This window comes from Hypanus sabinus, chromosome 21, assembly GCF_030144855.1.
Source record: "Hypanus sabinus isolate sHypSab1 chromosome 21, sHypSab1.hap1, whole genome shotgun sequence".
Lineage (NCBI taxonomy): Eukaryota > Metazoa > Chordata > Chondrichthyes > Myliobatiformes > Dasyatidae > Hypanus > Hypanus sabinus.
Window position 1 is genome coordinate 18979389 of NC_082726.1, and position 20884 is coordinate 19000272.

Below are 20884 nucleotides of genomic sequence, written 5' to 3' on the forward strand. Positions count from 1 at the left end.
CACAAAGTCTGCTGAAGGTTCTCAGTGGGTTGAACGGCATCCGTGCGAGGACAGGAATTGTCGACGTTTCAGGTTGAAACCTGCGTCAGGATTTCGAGGGTGGCTGATTCCCAGAGCCAGACTGAAATAAGGAGAATGATGGGAAAAGAAAGCATTGAACCCGAGGGCCTTCAACCTCTTCGACCTGGTCTGTGGTCTAATTAGATCACGGCTGGTATTTCCCTCAACCCCATCTGCTCACTAACAGTCCATCACGTTTAATATTAAAAAAGGTCGGTTATGAAATTGCTTACTGATTTTCCATTTTGATCAATTCTTGTTCCAATATACCCACGACGTATTTAGAAGTTAGAACAGTATGGTAGAGGAACAGGCCCTTCAGATCACAAGGCTGTGCTGAACTGATTAAACTAGTAATTAAATGCCCCAGAAACGAATCCCTTCCACCAACACAATGTCCATATCCCTCCATGCTCTGGGCACTCATGTGCTGATCCAAGAGCCTCTATCACATTTGCCTCCACAGTGCATTCTGGATACCCCCCATTCCCTCCCTCTGTGTAGAGAGATATGCTCCACACACGTCTCCTTTAAGCTTACCACCTCTCATCTTAAATACATGCCCTCCGGTATTGGACATCTTGACCCCCGGGGTGGAGGGGGGGGGGGAGCTGTTTACTTTAGCAGAATCAGGTTTATTATTGCCAGCACATGTCGTGAAATTTGTTAACTTAGCAGCAGCAGTTCAATGCAATACATAATATAGAAGAAAAATAAATAAATAGATTAAAGTGTGTGAGTGTGTATGTATATATATATATATATATATAGAGAGAGAGAGAGAGAGAGAGAGAGAGAATAGATTAAAAATTGTGCAAAAACAAATAATATATATATTAAAAAAGTGAGGTGGTGTTCAAGGGTTCAATGTCCATTTAGGAATCAGACGGCAGAGGGGAAGAAGTTGTTCCTGAATCGCTGAGTGTGTGCCTTCAGGCTTCTGTACCCCCACTTGATGGTAACAGTGAGAAAAGGGCATGCCCTGGGTGATGGAGGTCCTTAATAATGGACGCTGCCTTTCTGAGACACTGCTCCTTGAAGATGTCCTGGGTACTTTGTAGGCTAGTATCCAAGATGGAACAGACTAAATTTATGACCCTCTGCAATTTCTTTCAGTCCTGTGCAGTAGCCCCACCCCATACTGCAAGATTGGTTTGTGTTCCAAAGAAAACAAGCCAAGTTTGTCCATCCTCTCCCTACAGCTCATGGCTTGGATCTAAGCAGCATTCTGGTAATTATGTGGGGCATCACATGAGCTCGGAGCAGGTGCTCCGCTCTTCAACATGGTTATAACTGTTTTGATTATAACCCTGAGTACATGTTCCTAATGGCCGGAAAAACCTGCAGAAAGTGGTGGGTACAGCCCTGTTCATCACAGGCAAAGCAGCATCCATCATCAAACACCCCCACCACGCAGACCATGTCCTCTTCTCACTCCTCCTATCAGGCAAGAGGTACAGAGGCCTTAGGTCCCACACCACCAGTTTCAGGAACAGTTATGACCCTTCAGCCTTTAGGCTCCTGAACTGCTGTAGATAACTTCACACACCACATCTCTCAAATCAAATTAAATTATCATCCAAACCATACATAGATACAGCTGAACGAGACAGCGTTCCTCTGGGACCAAGGTGCAAAACATTCAAAATAGTGAGCATATTCACTCGAAGAAAAACATATACAAGGTCCAAGATCCTGAGCCTTCGACTGTACAGTTTCCTGGCAGTGTACCGATGCATGCAATCCAGCCTCTCATTCCACTGCTCAAAGATGAGAGGGCAGCACCGATGGAAGAGGCCAGGCCCTGGCCAAGTGCCGACACCACGCTGTAACGCTTCCATGTCTTCTCACCCGCCCGGTCTGCAGCAGTAGGCAAGCCCGCGGCTTGAGGCCCAGTCCTTGCTACAACCGAGGCTACACAGCTCCCAAGTCATCTGTCCCACCACTAGACAAGGGTAACTGGCCTGTGGCAACCTACATTATCTCTAATTATCGCAACACTGAGTCTTGCAATCCCAAGTGAAATGTCTGAGACAATACCCCACGGTTATACTGCACCAACTTCAATGCTTCCGAGTAGCGGGCAGCAACATGGTAAGAAGCTGCAGAGACTAGTGGACTCAGACCAGTAGATCATGGGCATGCATGTTCCTCCCCTCCATCAGCAGACATCCCAACTCTCCTGGAAGATCGGGGGGTCTCCTGCATATTAATAGCGGCTCCCTGATGCCCACAAATTATATACAACATCCCAGAAATTGAAAGCGAGTTAGAGGGAGAGAGAGACAGAGAGAGTCAGTGACAGATGTAGCGAGAGAGTGACAGAGAGCATCCTGATTGGTCTCTCTTTGTGCTAAGTAGACCTATCAGTTTTCTCTATGGGCGGGCTTTACAGTTGATCTCTCTCTATCTCTCTCTCTCTCTCTCTCTCTCTCTCCCCTTCCCCCCTCTCTCTTCCTCTCTCTCCCTCTCCCTCCCTCTCCCTCCCCCCCATCAGTTCAGTTTAGTGTCCTGCAGTGCCATGGCAGAGTGTTCCGAAAAAGGAAATGTAAAACGTACTTCACCCCAGACTACACTAAAGAGTAACCCTGCCTAATAGAGGTCAAAAATAATGACAGTGTTGCTCGCTGCACTGTTTGCAACAGTGTCTTTCCTATTGCAAAATTAACAAATTCATTGACAATTAACACAGACTGTTATGAGGCTGAGACTTCCAGCAAAGTGCTCAGATCTGCCAAGCAAGCCACATCACAGTACAAGGAAAGCTTGAAAAAGAAATAGAAAAGCTATTTGCATTAGTATGTAGTTATTAGCATTGAGACTGCCAACAAAATACTCAACAAGGAATATACATATAATGTGTGTGTGTGTGTGTAAATAAGTAGTTTCAATATGTGATCTAATAAATTGTTGTGTTCTTTCACAATCAAATGTCCACCCTTGGAGGTTGACTGGAGGGGGCATATGGGGTTGCAGGGGGGGCAGGGGTAGGGCTGCTTCTTGTGGTGAACTACATATACCTGTCTGGACACGCCCCCTGCTGACTGCTCCTTTGGCTCCTCCCACAGACCCCAGTATAAAGGCGATTGAGGCCTGAGCCCGGCCTCTCTGTCTCCAGGATGTAGTATGGTGGTCAACTACTGCTTGTTCTTTCTTCCAGTCAATAAAAGCCAATATTTCGCCTTCAAGTCTCAGAGAGAGTTATTGATGGTGCATCACTTCCTCCCTGAAATGAGTTTTTGTAGGGTGGGATGTCTACACCAGTAGTTTCATGAGGAGCTGCTTCATAAAAGCAGCATCTATCATCAAAGATTCCCAACATCTGGGCCATGCCAAGTGTCCCACAGCATTAGGTTCAAAAACAGCTACTTCCCTTCAACCATTCAGTTCTTGAACCATCCTGCACAACCCCAATCACTATTGCAACTGCTTTGCCCTACAATGGACTTTTTGTTTTGTTTTAATCGTGTTTTTCCTTGTATTTTCTCAATTTGTGTTTAATTTATGTTTTCTTGTGGGTGCCGTGTCTCTAATGCTTTGTGCCCGAGATGCTGATGGAAGTTTTTTTCCATTGCCCCTGTGCACTTCGTACATGTGAGAATAAACTCGACTTTGACATCTATGGAGAGAGAAACAGTTAAAAGTTCTGGGCTTGTCACCATCACAACTGGAGGAAGAGAAAGATATACGTGGGGTTGGGTTGAGGATTTCTGCGACCATAGCAATCCATTTGCAAACGTTTCGTCACCAGACAGTGAGAGTATGACTGACGTGATCGATATGAATTTCAACCATCCTAAGTTTGTGTTGGTGGTGGTTCAGGCAGCGCTCCGGCCACCCCGCTGCTGGGGTCCTCATTGAGCCTCTCCCAGCATCCTTCGCTCTCTTCTAGCTGCGGGAACCAAGATGGTGGGTTGAAGAAGAGCGTTGTTGCGGCGGAATCTGGTGTCATCCGTTAGCACCTGCAGGTCCCGGCCGTCGGCACCGGCCCAGACGGATGCGGCACCCATCTGACCGGACCTATCCGCCGATATTGCGGGCGGGGAGCGGATGGAAGCGGAGATAATGGGGCCCGGAGTATCTGCTTTCCTGGGCCCCGAGTCCCCGCTTCCGAGTTCGGGTGTCACTGGCCGCGGGGAACCGGGCTAAAGAGGGAGGAGGTTTCGGGCTTGGGCTCTCTAGCGGGGGCTGTTGCTGAGTCCCCGTATCTGCGATTGCGCTGGTATCCCCGGGCGGTATTGGTATCTCTGGGCCGCGGATTGGGCCGGTTATCCCAGTCTGGGATTCTTTGGGCCGGCTGAATGGGAAGGTTTCATCCGGTTGGGAGCCTTAGACGGCTTTGGAGTTTGGGGGGGGGGGGGCGGCGAAGAGGAGTTAAAATGTTAGCTCTGATTGCTCACTCGTAAAGGAAGTTGCAAACTGTTCAGAACTATGAGTGAGATTTGAGAGAGTAAATGATACCTGTTTGCTGGTGACAGATAACAGGTGTTTGTTTGATAACTGGTAGAAGCCAGAATGGGCATTATTTAATACAGCCAATGTTGATTGAGAAAGCCAGAATGAGTGTTGGTGTTTTAAAAAATTGCAAAGCTTTTTGAGATAGTGGAACGTAAATAGGACAGGTGAGCATATTTACTGTAAATACTTGAATGTAAATTGAGGCAGCTATTTGGATTAGTTTATTTCAAGTTGCCTTGTGTAATTCCAATTGAATGTGAAGTAAACTTAATATTTAAATTAGTTCACAGCATGTTCTGGAAGAATGTAGTTAGTATACTGCCTGTGGAACAGTGGAGAAGAAAATTGTTGCAGTGTGGCTTAATGTTTTGCAGCTGATTGGAAGTGGAGAGTCTACGAAAGCTGTAGTGAGAATCACGTTAATACAGAGGTTGCTGCACCCCACTTAAGGGAGGTGCTATCTGAATGTCCCACTCAACATGTTTGCCCTCTCCTAACTTTTCCTTGTGTACCTGGTAACTTGAGCTGTCTTATCCAATCAACTTAAAGTCATGTAGCATGTCCAAGACTGGTGAAGTTTTGCTGAATGATCCCTAGAATTGTTTGGAATACAAATGCTGTTTTATGTGTTGCTCTTGGTTGCTGTTGGATTAAGAGGGTTGAAGAGTGAAGTTGCTTAACTGTTTCTGTCCCATTAGGGTCGCGTCAGGACTAAGACGGTGAAGAAGGCCGCTCGGGTGATTATTGAAAAATACTACACCCGCCTCGGCAGCGACTTCCACACAAACAAAAGGGTTTGCGAGGAGATTGCCATCATCCCCAGCAAGAAACTCCGCAACAAGATTGCAGGGTAAGAAATGTGAACCCTCCCTTAAGGCTTATCTGACCAAGTTGCTTCATAACAGTGATGGGTTATGTCAACTTATTTTCCTGTGATTGTTTCCTCTGACACATCTCTTGGTACCACTGTTTGGTAATGGGTCCTGTGTACACCCTAATTTCCATTTATAGATTTTACCTGTGGTGCCAGTGGGCTGGAGAAAGGTGTAGAATTGTTTTGGTAACCATTGTAGATGAGTGTTACTTCAATTACATGTGGGGTTTTCCCCATGTAAAACCATGAAGTGCACATTGCTCTCTTGCAGATTTTATTAACATCTGAAGATTTTTTGCCATCTGCAGAAGGTTCAGAAGGTACATTTAATGTCAGAGAAATGTATACAATATACATCCTGAAATTGTTTTTCATTGCCAACATCCATGAAAACAGAGGATTGCCCCAAAGAATGAATGACAGTTAAATGTTAGAACCCCAAAGCCTGCCCAGTTCTCCCCCCCCCGTGCACAAGTAGTAGCGAGGCAGTGCACACGCACGCTTGTGTGCACACACAAGTGTGCAGCAAAGCATCAATAAAAACACTTGCAGTACTCCAAAGACTATGCGTTCACTGGTAATTCAGCATACCACAGGCGCTCGCTCTCTCCCTAATAAGGGAAAAATAGATGTCCCTGTTTCACAGCAAGAGGGGAGACATAATAAACAACTCATTGATTTATGATGTCTGCTGTGTTGTTTTTCTCAAGCTCTGTGCCCAGAGAATTGGACTCGGAAATGCTCAGCTCTCTGGACACAAAGCCCATGGCGGCTAACCCTCTGTTCCTAATGTTTCGTGTTCTCCCGCGACACCTCAGTCAAGGGCACTAGCCTTGATTTCCAGAACCATAAAAATCTGGCAGCCTGGAGGCGCGCTAATCTTCCAGGCTGTGTCCTTGCGATATCAAAAAGCGTCCAGTCGTGAGGCTCTGAGATTGGGTCCCATTCCTGCAAAGAACCAAAATCAGAGTGTAACTCCAGGTCAGGATCTTTAAAAGAACCTTGAAAAGGAAAAAAGAGATATCAAAGATAGAAATAGAGCTGTTTCCAAAGTTGCAAGCGAAGGAGTCGCCATTTAGTGTCACCTTGACTTTGCTCCGCTTTCCAAGTCCATGATTACTTCAGTTGTTGCCTCAAAAATGAGGTAGCTCACTTACTGGAGTTTGAAAGTTTGTTTAAAATTGTATGAATTACAAAACAGCTCCTTCACAATGGGCTCCAATCAAGACTGAATAATTAGAATTTATTTAAATTTTATCTGTACTGACCTGATTAGTTGGTTAAGGGGATGGCCCCTACTGGCATATTGGCCACTGACAGCAGCTTGCCAGAGCGCCCTGGCCTGGACCAGTCTTTCAAGATGTCCCCAGGTGTAGCCCCATCTTTGAAGATCATTCCTTTCCCAAGGATGTGGTTTTGGAGGTTCTGTTGCATTCTATATCTCTGGGTTTTCATGGGATGGGTTGCTGACCTCATGCCCAGCCCTTTTGCAGCCAGGCTTTGTACCGTCCATGGTGGAATTCCTATTCTGATTGGATCTATTGTTAAAAAAAAAGTTTTGTAATTTGTTGCTTCCTGTTTGCAAGCAGGGGAATTAATTATTGAATAGAAGAGCAATGAAAGTTCACAAGGTTCTATATATTTCAACCTAGGTATGTGACACACTTAATGAAACGCATCCAGCGAGGACCAGTTAGAGGCATCTCCATCAAACTGCAGGAAGAAGAGAGAGAGAGGAGGGATAACTATGTCCCAGAGGTGGGTTGATTTGCCTTTTATTCATTGATTTCTGTCCATTTACTTTAAGACCTAGGGGCTTTGCATTTAATTGTCAAGATCTATAAATAATCATAAAGCAAAATACTTGCCAATGACTTTTGGGGAGAGCTAACATCGATTGTCATGATGGTGATTGCATGTGACTGCACTTTGTTATTTATCTCCTGCTGTAGGAGACTAAAACCCAAATTTAGTTAATAGTGCCTGGTTATTTCTATTGAATTGGATATCCCGGATAGAAAATTAAAATTGGGCTGACTAAGGCTGTTCTACATCTGATCTGAGGAATTTATTCTGGTATGTAATAGTGAAGAACCCTTTCTCAGTGCAGGGACGTCCTATAAATCTCACGCACTCCATCCAGCACTCCCATGTGCTTCCAGCGTTTAAAATACACGTCCTATGCAAACTTAAGGTTGGGTAGCATCTTTTCTCTCCTCTTCCAGCCAAGCCCAACTCAGCCTACCTGAGTCTGGCCCTCGCATGCCCCCTCCATTCAGTAGCAACTTTTCTTGGTGCCTAATCAGATGTGCCTGGCACACTCCAGAAACAACAGTCATTTTCTTCCCTGAGCAAGTGCCTCAGCACCAAACCTGCTGAACAAAATGTGGGAATATTATATGATAGCTCATGCCCTTTTTTGGGCCTGAACTCAGCTGACTAGTCACTGGCGAGGTCACCAGTGTCCTTGACATATAGAGAAATTTCACAGTCATCTTTGAAAAGAACTGAAATTGTTATGAGAGATTTTAATCTGTAAAACTAACTAGCAAGGGTGTTAAAGGAGAAATTGTGGAGTGCATCAGGGTTACTTCTGAAAACAAAATGAAGCAGAACTTACCCAGCAGCAGTCTTTAATTTGCATTTGGCATGATTAGTAAGGGTTAATAAGATCTTGTAGTTAAAGATCCTCTGGAAAGCATTGGCCACAACGTGATAGAAATCTAGATGGTGTTTGAGGGAGAAATTGCTGTTTCTAACATGCATATGGCCAGTTATATAATCGTATAAAGCTGGAGTTGTCTGAAGTGGAGTAGGAAAATCAGCTGAGAGATGGGTTACTGGGCAGTGGATATTCAAACAGCTGGTCCAAAATGCTCAGAAATTTGTCCCCACTTAAAAAAGGAATTCTGTGAGAAAGAGGCACAAATGTGGTTGACAGATTACAAATAATGTTACTTTTAAAAAGTAAGACATTGAAAGTAGCTAGAGGAGTGGGAAGTTTTATGGGCTTTTTGTATTTCACTACTATACTCAGAGATGGAAATTTGATTTTGAGAGTGAGGGTTGAGTGTTGCAGAGTATTTGAAAGATTGAGGGTTACAGAGGAGTTGAGGCCTGTGTTGATCAGCTATAATGGTATGGAATCATGTAGCAGGTATGAAGAATCTGGCAATCTACTTCTCATTCTCTATTAGTATTGTATTGGTTAGTTGTTCCCCTATGTCAACCTCCCATATGTTTCCTTATAAATCTGCCTCCTTTGCTTTAATCCAATGTTGAGCTGCTGTTCATACCACCTCTGAAAATGAAGTACAAGTTATCACAGCCACATTCTTTGGAGCACCTGCAGCTAAATCTTTAACTAACTCATCTCAGCGATTGTTTTTTTTCTCTCTGTTATGGAGAGTTATTTTCCCTGGCTCTGAAATTACTGAGTTAGGTGACATTTGTTTTGACCCTCAGTGTGTGCTGTGAATTGGGGGGAAAATAGAGAGAGCGGTCAACCTGCATTGTGATTCATTGATCTCCTGACAACTCCTGTACCTTATTTCCTTTCCTCAATGCCTTTCTGTCTAAAGATCTAGTGATTTAATTACAGTGTCATCATTTTACTGTTCATAAATTCACCAGTCTGATTGTTTGCACTCCATGTATGAAACAATGTTGTTGTTCACGGTGTCTGCTGTTTGACTAGAATTCATTTTGCTGGTGTTTTGAAATGGTTCAGTCTGAGTTACTTTTTAAATTGGCTCGTTTTGGGCCTTTCACAAGCTGCTGCCATTGTCTAAAGGTGAAATTGGTTTAGTTTCTTGGATGGACAGCAAGTGCAGTGGATGGGTTGCATTTAAAACCTACTTTTCTTGATGTTGGTATTCCAAGAGTCTTTAATGCTTGTTCTCTGGGCTGAACGAAACTGGTTTTGATCAGTTGTTGCTTCTGTACGTGCCTGGGCCGGGTGCAAGTGGCTGGTCCTGCTCATCCTCTGCCTGCGTGCTAAACAGGAACAGTCCCAAGTCCACAGGATGTCTGAAATAAAAGTCAAAACTTATCTCTTAATTAAAACTAATGTTGCACTTAAATGCCTTCTGTTTGGAGACTGTAAAATAAAATCATGGGGCAGGATGCTGTGGTCAAATCAACATGTACAAACAAGTTGGATGAACTCAGCAGGTCCTGCAACATCCGTTGAAATGAGCAGTCAAAGTTTTGGGCCGAGACCCTTCGTCAGGACTGAAGAAAGAGGGGCAGGATCCCCATAAAGAAGGTGGGGGGAGGGCGGAAAACCAATCAGAGGAAAGATCAAGGGGTGGGGAGGGGATAGGCAGGAGAGGTGAAGAAGGAATCTAAGAGGAAAGCACTATGGGTAGTAGAAGAAGGCAGAGTCATGAGAGAGGTGATAGGCAGCCAGAAGAGGAGACCGAGTGAAAGTGGGATGGGGGAAGGGAGAGGAAGGGAATAACCGGGAGTAAAATGGTAGCACCTAGCAATGAGGGGGTCAGTGATCCAGCACATCACAGACCAGCAACAGGGTTTCATGCTTATGGCAGGGAATGGAAACACTGGCAGTATCTTGTAGTGCAATTGCAGTTGTGTTGGTAAATGTAATTACAGTGCACAGCAAGGTTCTGTGGGAAAGAAAATTAATAACTAACTCTGGTTTAAAGTCTTGTCCAAAGACTTGCTGGCCTAGAACATGTGCAATTGGTATTACACCTAGAACTATAGAGATGGAGCGCAAAAACAGCCCCGCAATCCGATGTCTATCTTGGCGATCCAGTCACTTACTTCATCTTAGCCTAACTTTTATTTTTACTGCAGATTCTATCCCTCATCTACACACCAAAGGCATTTTATGGCAGCTAATTAACCAACTGACTTTCATGTCTCTGGGTGCATGGGAGGAAACCCACACGTCAAAGGGGGGAGCGTGGAAACTCCACGGCAGAACTGGGGTTTAGGATTGAGGCAGTGTGTATTAGCTGTATCACTGTGCTGCCCATTTGTAGCCTGAAACTGAGGTCTGGTGTCGATGCTACCAGTGGATTGTAAGGAGTGAACGAACTCAGTGATCTTTACCCTCTGTTTTGCTTCTCTCAGGTCTCTGCTCTGGATCAGGAGATGATTGAGGTGGACCCAGATACCAAGGAAATGTTGAAGCTGCTGGTGAGTGATGAGTCATTGCTGCTTTGCAGTGTTAATGTCGATTTTTCTTAAGTCAGTCCTTTGGAAGATGTGGCCTTTGATGCATAAATTTTGGATGAAGTGCTATTCTGATCTGCCCTCACTACTGGGCGTTAATATAAAATGAGGAACAATGCAGCCCAGGAACACAATGTATTTTTGGGCCACAATGTATTAAAACAATTAAATTAGTAATCAAATGGCTAACTAAACTAATCTCTTCTGACTTTTGAACTCATTGCCTCAACTAATAGAGAGAAGAATGCCCATAACCTTTATTTGCCTCATATTTATTTATTTAAAGATACAGCGCAGAATGGGCCCTTGGCCGCACTGCCTAACAACACAACCCCCGATTTATCCCTAGTCTAATCACGGGACAATTTACAGTAACCAGTTAATCTCATTCATACACCTTCGGAATGTGGGGCGGGGAGGGGCGGAGAAAACCTATGCATTCCATGGGAAGGGCGTACAGACTCCTTACAGGTGACATTGGGACTGAACTCTGAACTCCAGCACCCTAAGCTGTAGTAGTATCGCGCAGATCTAAATATCTTTTAAAAGTCTAAATGTTTCTGCCTTTACCACCACCCCAGACAGAGCAATCCAGGCACTCACTACTGTGTGTGTAAAAACAATCAATCTTAAAAACTTGTCCCTTGCATCTCGTTTGAAATTATCCCCTTTCTCCTTAAATACGTATCTAGACACTTTAGACCTTGGAAAAAGATATTGCCTGTCTACTCTATCTACACCTCTCATAATCTTACAAACATATATCAGGTCTCCCCTCAGGCTCCGATGCTCCAAATAAAACAACTCAAGTTTGTCCAACCTCTCATTGTAGCACTTGCGCTCTAATCCAGGCAGCTTTGTGCTAAACGTCTTCTGCTCCCTCCCCAAAGCCTCGATGTTCTTCCTAAATGGAGTAACCAGAACTGTATGCAATAGTCTGGATGCAGCCTAGAGTTTTATAAAACTGCTGCATAACTTCCTGACTTTTGAACTCATTGCCTCAACTAATAGTGACAAGAATGCCATATGCCCTCTTAATCACCCTATGAACCTGTGTAGCCACTTTCCTGGGGAGCTATGAACTTGAATAACAAAATCCCTCTGCTCATCAATACTGTTGAGGATCTCACCCATGGCAGTGCACTGCCTCTTTGCATTTGACCTAACAAGGTGCAACACCTTACATTTGGCCGAGTTATACTCCATCTGACATTTCTCCATCCATATCTGCAACTGATCTATATCCCATTGTATTCTTTGCCAGTCTTCTACACTGTCTATACCACCACCAACCTTCGTTATCATCTGCAAACTTAAATAACCCACCTATCTACATTTTCACCCAGGTCATGCCAAACATTGGAGATCCCAGTCTCAGAACAGATCCCTGTGAAACACTATGTAGAATAAGTCCTTTTGACCACTACCCTCAGTCTTCTGTGGGCTAGCCAGTTCTGAATCCAAATGGCCATTCCACCATGGGTCCTGTGCATCTTAATCTTCTAGATGAGCCTCCCATGAGGGAGCTTGTCAAACGCCTTAAATCTACATAGCGTCCACAGCTCTACCGTCATCAATTACCTTTGTCACCTTTTTTAAAAAAAACTCGAATCAGGTTAGTAAGACCTGACTTGCTCTGTACAAAGCCATGTTGGCTCTGCCTAATTAGATGGTTCTACCACAAACTTTCCTACCACTAATGTGAGACTTGGTAGTTCATAGTTTACACAATTATCCCTGGTTCCCTCCTTAAATAATAGAGCAACATTAACTACTTGCCGGTTCTCCAGGATCTTGCCTGTGACTAGAGAGGACACAAAGATGTTGTTTAAGTCCCCAGCAATCTCTTCACTTGCCTGTCTCAATAACCCGGGATATATCCCATCAAGCCAGGGGACTTATCCATCTTAGTGCTCTTTAAGAGACCTAACACGACCATCTCCTTTACCTTGAAGTGCCCTAACATCAATATGCTCAGCAGTGATGCCCTGCCCTCCACATCCTCCTCCTCCTCCTCCTCCTCAGTAAATACTGATATAAAGACCTCACCCACATCCTATGCATCCAAGGAAATGTCTCCCCCCCCCCCCTTTATCCTTGAGTAGTCCTTCCCACTCTGTAGTTATCCTCTTGATCTCGATGTACAGTGCCTGTAAAAAGTATTCATCCCCAATAGAAGTTTTCATGTTTTACTATTTTACAGCATTGAATCACAGTGGATTTAACTTGTCTATTTTTGACATAGATCAACAGAAAAACACTTGTGTCAAAGTGAAAATAGAGCTCTTCAAAGTGATCTAAATTAATTATAAATATAAAATGCAAGTAATTGATTTGCATAGGTATTCACTCCTTCAAATCAGTATTTGGTAGATGCACCTTTGGCAGCAATTACAGCCTTGAGTCTGTGTGGATGGGTCCCTATCAACTTTGCATATTTCAACACTGCATTTTTTTTTACATTCTTCTTTACAAAACTGCTCAAACTCTGTCAGATTGTGTGGGGATTGTGAGTGAACAGCCCTTTTCAAGTCCAGCCACAAATTCTCAATTGGAATGAGGTCTGGCATGGCTACTCCAGGACATTAACTTAGATTTCTGTGTAGTTTTGGCATTATGCTTGGGGTCATTGTCTTGCTGGAAAATAAATCTCTCAAGTCGCAGTTCTCTTGCAGACTGCATCAGGTTTTCCTGCAGGATTTCCCTGCATTTTGCTGCATTCATACCTTCACAAGCCTTCCAAGGCCTGTTGCAGTAAGGGATCCTCACAGAATGTTGCAGTCACCACCATGGTTCACCGTAGGGATGGCGTGTCTTTGATTATGTGCAGTGTTTGGCTCGTGCCAAACTTGCCTTTCTGATAGCCAAAAAGCTCAATTTTGGTTTCATCAGACTATAGAATGTCCTTCCACTACCATGAGTCTCCCACAAGCCTTCTGGCAAACCAGCTGAGTTGTTTAAAAAGTGGCTTTCTCTTTGCCAGTCTCCCATGAAGCTGCAACTGGTAAAGCACCTGGGCATCAGATGTTGTATGAGCGCCCTCCCCCATCACAGTCACTGAGGCTTGTAACTCCTCCAGAGTTGTCATGGGTTTCTTGGTAGCCTCCCTCACTAAGTCCCCTTCTTGCATGGTCGGTCACTCAGTGTTTGAGGATGGCCTGCTCTAGACAGATTTACAGCTGTTCTTTCCATTTCTTGATGATTGACTTAACTGTACTCCAAGGGATAATCTGTGACTTGGAAATTTTCTTGTATCCATCTTCTGATGTGCTTTTCAATAACCTTTTCACGGAGTTGCTTGGAATGTTCTTTTGCCTACATGGTGTAGTTTTTGTCAGGATACTGACTGACCAGCAGTTGGACCTTCCAGATAACAGGTGTATTTTTATACAATCAATTGAAACACTTTGACTGCACACAGGTGATCTCCATTTAACTAATGTGACTTCTAAAAATCAGTGATGATCTGGTATGGCATATTAAAGATGGTGAATACTTAGCCAATCAATTATTTGTATTTTATATTTGTAATTAATTTAGATCTCTTTTTAGACATCTGTTTTCACTTTGACATGAAAGTTTTTCTTTTGATCACAAAAAAGCCAAATTAAATCCATTGTGATTCAATGCCATAAAGCAATAAAACATGTAAATTTCCAAGGGGGTGAATGTTTTATAGGCACTGTATAGAATACCTTGGGTATTCTTTAATCCTTCTTGCCATGACCCCTTCTGGTTTTCCTAATTTCCTTCTCAAGTCGAATGTATTTAAAGAAGTGGATGTCTTTTATTAGCTTTTGGGAGTAATCCGAAACAAAAGTTGTATTATAAATAACAACACACACAAAGTGCTGGTGGAACGCAGCCGGCCAGGCAGCATCTATAGGAGAAGTACTGTCGATGTTTTGGGCCGAGACCCTTCGTCAGGACTAACCGAAAGAAAAGATAGAGATTTGAAAGTAGTGGGGGGGAGGGGGAAATGTGAAATGATAGGAGAAGACCGGAGGGGGTGGGATGAAACTAAGAGCTGGAAAGGTGATAGGCGAAAGTGATAAAGAGCTGGAGAAGGGAAAGGATCATCGCCTCTATCACCTTTCCAGCTCTTAGCTTCATCCCACCCCCTCTGGTCTTCTATCATTTCGCATTTCCCCCTCCTCCCACTACTTTCAAATCTCTTACTATCGTTTCTTTTGGTTAGTCCTGACGAAGGGTCTCGGGCCGAGACATCGACAGTACTTCTCCTATGGATGCTGCCTGGCCTGCTGCGTTCCACCAGCATTTTGTGTGTGTTGCTTGAATTTCCAGCAACTGCAGATTTCCTCATGTTTGTATTATAAATAAATCACTTTCATTGTTCTTGTTTATAAGTCAGTTTCACTGACTGCAAATAGGTGTGAAAATTGCACGGAGGACCTTGTGACAGTGTATATATATAATCTTAAGCTTCCCTGGTCGTTTTCATTTAAACATCATTTGTACACGAAACCTTGCTGTTTCATATGTTGGCGTTAACAACCGACAAGCAGCTTAGAGTTTTCCCGGTGGCTGTATGGATCTTCCGGTCAGGAAGAAGTTGTTCTTGTGTGTAAACAATTACATTATACTCAGTGAAGGCCATGGCTGACCTTTCAGCTGTGAGGTGTGTGTGTAAACAAGCGTACTTATCTGGGTAATACAGGCCATTAATGACAATGACAAGAGGGTCCACCCTGTGTGTGACCAGTCTTGGATGTTTTTTTACTCAGTAATTTACTGGTTCTGTTGAATGTTGGAGAGTAGAATAAAAAGACCATAAAATGGGAACTTCAGTAGGTACATGTAATAGAACATAGAATAGTACAGCACATTACAGGTCCTTCGGCCCACAATGTTGTGCTGATCCTCAAACCCTGCCTCCCATATAACCCCCCACCTTAAATTCCTCCATTTACCTGTATAGTAGTTTCTTAAATTTCACTAGTATCTGCCTCCACCACTGACTCAGGCAGTGCATTCCACGCACCAACCACCTTATGCATAAAAAAACTTTAGTCTAATATCCCCCTTGAACTTCCCTCCCCCTACTTTAAAGCCATGTCCTCTTGTACTGAGCAGTGGTGCCCTGGAGAAGAGGCACTGGCTATCCACTCTTATCTATTCCTCTTAATATCTCGTATACTTCTATCATGTCTCCTCTCCAAAGAGTAAAGCCCTAGCTCCCTTAATCACTGATCATCATCCATACTCTCTAAACCAGGCAGCATCCTGGTAAATCTCCTCTGTACCCTTTCCAATGCTTCCACATCCTTCCTATAGTGAGGCAACCAGAACAGGACACAGTACTCCCAAGTGTGGCCTAACCAGAGTTTTGTAGAGCTGCATCATTACCCCGCAACTCTTAAACTCTATCCCTCGACTTATGAAAGCTAACACTCCATAGGGTAGTTAAGAAAGCTTATCTACCTGTGAGGCAACTTTCAGGGATTTGTGGACATGTACCCCCAGATCCCTCTGCTCCTCCACACTACCAAGTATCCTGCCATTTACTTTGTACTTTGCCTTGGAGTTTGTCCTTTCAAAGTGTACCACCTCACACTTCTCCAGGTTGAACTCCATCTGCCACTTCTGCATCCTATCAATGTCTCTCTCATTTTCGACAATCCTTTATCCACACCACCACCAACCTTTGTGTTGTCTGCAAACTTGCCAACCCACCCTTCTACCCCCACATCCAGGTCATTAATAAATATCATGAAGAGTAGAGGTCCCAGAACAGATACTTGTGGGACACCACTAGTCACAACCCTCCAATCTGAATGTACTCCCTCCACCACGATCCTCTGCCTTCTGACTTTCTGAATAAGCCTACCGTGTGGAACCTTGTCAAATGCCTTACTAAAATCCATGTAGATCACATCCACTGCACTACCCTCATCTATATGCCTGGTCACCTCCTCAAAGAACTCTAACAGGCTTGTTAGACACGATCTGCCCTTCACAAAGGCATGCTGACTGTCCCTGATCAGACCACGATTCTCTAAATGCCCATAGATTCTAGCTCTAAGAATCTTTTCCAACAGCTTTCCCACCACAGTCGTAAGGCTCACTGGTCTATAATTACCCGGACTCCCTACTACCTTTTTTTGAACAAGTGGACAACATTCACCTCCCTCCAATCCTCTGGTACCATTCCCGTGGACAACGAGGACATAAAGATCCTAGCCAGAGGCTTAGCAATCTCTTCCTTCGCCTCGTGGAGCAGCCTGGGGAATATTCAGTCAGGCCCCAGGGACTTATCTGTCCTAATGTATTTTAACAACTCCAACACCTCTTCTCCCTTAATATCAACATGCTCCAGAACATCAACCTCACGCATATTGTCCTCACCGTCATCAAGTTCCCTCTCAGTGGTGAATAATGAAGAGAAGTATTCATTGAGGACCTCGCTCACTTCCACAGCCTCCAGGCACATCTTCCCACCTTAATCTCTAATCAGTCCTATCTTCACTCCTGTCAACCTTTTGTTCTTCACATAATTGAAGAATGCCTTTGGGGTTTTCCCTTACCTAATTTGCCTCATAATTTGTCCTTCCCCAATTAAAAATTTTCCTGTCCTCTCTGATTCTATCCTTTTCCATGATAGTGCTGAAGGTCAGGGTGTGGTAGTCACTGTCCCCCAGATGCTCACCCACTGAGATCTATGACCTGACTCGGTTTGTTACCTAATACTAGATATAGTATGACATTCCCTCTAGTCAGCCTGTCAACATACTGTGACAGGAATCCGTCCTGGACACATTTAACAAACTCTGTCCCATCTAGACCCTTGGAACTAATCAGGTGCCAATCAGTGTTAGGGAAGTTAAAGTCGCCCATGATAACAACCCTGTTATTTTTGCACCTTTCCAAAATCTGGCTCCCAATCTGCTCCTCAGTATCTGCTGCTATCAGGGGGTCTATAGAATACCCCCAATAGAGTAACTGCTCCCTTCCTGTTCCTGACTTCCACCCATACTGACTCAAAAGAGGGTCTTGCTACATTACCCACCCTTGCTGTAGCTGTAATAGTATCCCTGACCATTAATGCCACCCCTCCTCCCCTTTCCCCCCCTCTCTATCCCTTTTAAAGCACTGAAATCCAGGAATATTGAGAATCCATTCCTGCCCTGGTGCCAGCCAAGTCTCTGTAATGGCCACTACATCATAATTCCACGTATGTATCCAAGCTCTCAGTTCATCACCTTTGTTCCTGATGCTTCTTGCATTGAAGTACACACACTTTAGCCCTTCTACCTTACTACCTTTACACCCTTTATTCTGCTTCTCTTTCCTCAAAGCCTTTCTATATGTTAGATCTGGCTTTACTCCATGCACTTCTTTCACTGCTGTATTGCTCTGGGTCCAATCCCCCTTGCAAATTAATGTCAGAAATGTACACAATCTACATCCTGAAAATCGTTTTCTTGGCAAATGTCCACGAAAACAGAAGAGTGGCCCAAAGAATGAATGACAGCTAAACCATTAGAACCCCAAGGTTCCCCCTTCCCCCGCACGAGCACCAGCAAGGCAATAGCCCCCCATCCCCACCAGCAAAAAAAGCATCCGTGCCCTCCACCGGGCACCGAGTGTGCAGCAAGCATCAATAAAGACACTGAATTGCAGTACCCCAAAGACTAGTCATTCGCTCGGTAATTTTGTTCTACCACGGGCTCTCTCTCTTGTCCTAATAAGAGAAAAAGAGGTGTCCCCGTTTCACAAGAGGGGAGACATAATAAACAACTGGCTGATTTACGATGTTAAAGGTGTGTTGCGTCGGTTTTTCCGAGCTCTCTGGACGCACAGCCCCTCGCAGCTGATCAGATGTTCTGTGTTCTCCCACGATACTTAGTCAGGGGCATCGGCCTAGAATCGGCACGTCTCCAGAACCATGCTCACCTTCCAGGCCGCATCCTCGGGGTATCACATGTCTATCGATTGCTGGAATTTTTGTAGATCCATGGAGTGCACTCAGCTATTTCTAGGTTTAAGTTTATAATTTGCTTATTTATTAACTAGTAGAGTAGGGAATGTTTATACAGTTCTCATCCATGTACCTACTGGCTACACTGTCCCTGAATATCTTGCTGGTCCAAATAATGTAATGAACTTTACCTGTTGGTTTGCTTTGTTTAATGGATTTCTCACCCATTCCTTACAGGACTTCGGCAGCTTGTCCAATCTTCAGGTCACACAGCCTTCAGTGGGAATGGCCTTCAGGACTCCCAGACTCTAAAGTGTTTCTACTATGACCTTAGAATAATAAAACAACAAAAAGGAATTGCTGGGTTTGTGTTCTTATTTGTGTTCTGTAACTCTGAGCTGCTCCAGCTGCCTCCACGGTTTGGCAATAAGGTGGTGTTCCTCCAGTGCAGTTAATGGGGCTTGTGCAGGTTTGACAAGATGTGGTATAAACTGAAGATCTGAAGCATTGTTACTGAACTGGGATTGGCAAGATGACAGTACTTATTGCTGACTATAAAGATAGCTGTCAATTGTTTTATGAAACACTGGAAACCCTAAATTAGAAAATCTCGAACAGTCCATGATATTGTGCTGACCTTTTAAACTACCCCAAGAGCAATCTAGCCTTTCCCTCCCTCGTAGCCCTCCAGTTTTGTCTTGTGTGTCCATCTAAGAGAAACATTTTGAAATATTCTACTTAAAAATTGAATTCCACAATTTTTTAAAAACCTAGCTGGTTTGCTGCGGTGGTAGTACAGGAACCTGAGGCTGCACGCTGTTTTTAGGAACAACTTTTCAGATTTCTGAACAGTCCTCAATATTCCCCTTTTGCACTAATTGCTTTGTAATAATATTTTTGCCTTGCACTGTACTGTAAAAACAAATTTCATGATGTGTCCATGACAATTTAAAATTTTACATTTTGCCTTTGACAATAAAAGCTGAAGGCCCAGCCAGCTATGCTAAGTTTCCCTGCTGGTAATGTTCGCTGTACTGTATTCAGATTTTCACTTGGAAAGTTCACCATTGCTTCCAGCACTGACATGAACTGAGGAAAAACTTGAAGACTTCAAACTCTGAACTGGGCAGCAGTCTGCTTGTGCTAAAACACTCTCAAAATGTGAACCTGGCTTTGTTTTCCAAGGTCTAACTGTGGATCTTAATTATTTGGTTGGGAGGGTGGGGTTTGGAATTATACAGCCAGGGCATTTTGGCAGGTGTTCAGCTGGTAGAGCTGCCGCCTCCGCCAGAGACATGGGTGCAATCCAGACCTGATCTCTGGTGCTGTCAGTTGAGTTTGCCCATTCTCCCTGTTAACTGGTCACCTTAAATTTGGCTGCACCTATGAAAGGAGATGGACTGTCAGTGTTCTAGGCACGAATGTCAACCCTCTGTCATTTCCACTTATCACCTCACACCCCTTTGATACTGGTTATCTCTTCACTCTTGATGAAGATCTTGATATGAAACATTATCCATTCCCTCTATAGATGCTGACTGACTTGCTCCATTTCCTTTGTGTGTTGCTGTGCAGTCCCAAGTCACTCAATTATCTCTAGTGAGTTGGTGAGTTGTAGAATGTTGGTGTTAATGTAGACAAGAATAAATTGGAGGGCTGTATCTGCTTTTGACATAATGGCCCATTCTCTCCAGTCTCTAAGTGAGCTGCCATTGATTTGGACCTTTCAAAATGCTTGTAGTTTACAAACCAATCCCAGTTATGGGGTGTGTTGTTACATAGTTCTTAGTAACTTCCAACGGGATCCCACCACCAAGCACATCTATCCTCCCCTTCACTTCCTTCAGGGATTGCTCCCCTGTCCATTCATCCTTCCCCACTGATCACCCTCCTGGCACTTAAAGTGCCACACCTGCCCCTACATTTCTCCCTCATTGGCATTCAAGGCCCCAACGGCCCTTCCAGGTGAGGCGACATCTTCTGGAGCCTGTAGGGGTCATCTGTATGTGGTGTGGCTTCCTGTGTATTGTTGAGACCTGTTGTAGGTTAGGAAACAGCTTTGCCAAGCACCTACACTCTGCCAGAAAAAGCAGGATGTCCTGGTGGCCACCCATTTCAAATCAACTTCCTATTCCCTTTGCAAATGTGTTCATGGCCTTCTCTACTGCCACAATGAGGCCACACTCAAGTTGGAGGAGCAACACCTTGTATTCCATTTGGGTAGCCTCCAACCTGACGGTATGAGCATCAATTTCTCAAACCTCCTCCGGGTAATTCTACCCCCACCCTCACCATTCCTCATTCCTGTTTTCCTCTCTGACCTTATCTCCTTACCCGCCCATTACCTCCCA

At 44.2% G+C, this 20884-nt stretch overlaps 1 protein-coding gene across 1 annotated transcript; it reads left to right on the plus strand.

Annotated features, from left to right (window-relative positions):
• The first annotated feature begins 3844 nt into the window (after positions 1-3844).
• LOC132378838 (small ribosomal subunit protein eS17) lies at positions 3845-18890 on the plus strand. The gene is made up of 5 exons (XM_059946089.1): positions 3845-3969; positions 5217-5368; positions 7045-7150; positions 10493-10558; positions 18771-18890. The coding sequence occupies exons 1-5, from the start codon at positions 3967-3969 to the stop codon at positions 18843-18845; spliced, it is 402 nt and encodes a 133-aa protein (XP_059802072.1). The 5' UTR covers positions 3845-3966; the 3' UTR covers positions 18846-18890.
• The last annotated feature ends 1994 nt before the right edge of the window (positions 18891-20884 follow it).

What these genes read in the sequence shown, in the direction of transcription:
- LOC132378838 (XM_059946089.1), top strand. An exon ending in CTCCGCAACAAGATTGCAGG is followed by an intron (nt 5,369 to 7,044) that starts GTAAGAAATGTG and finishes ATTTCAACCTAG; the next exon opens with GTATGTGACACACTTAATGA. An exon ending in AGGAAATGTTGAAGCTGCTG is followed by an intron (nt 10,559 to 18,770) that starts GTGAGTGATGAG and finishes CATTCCTTACAG; the next exon opens with GACTTCGGCAGCTTGTCCAA.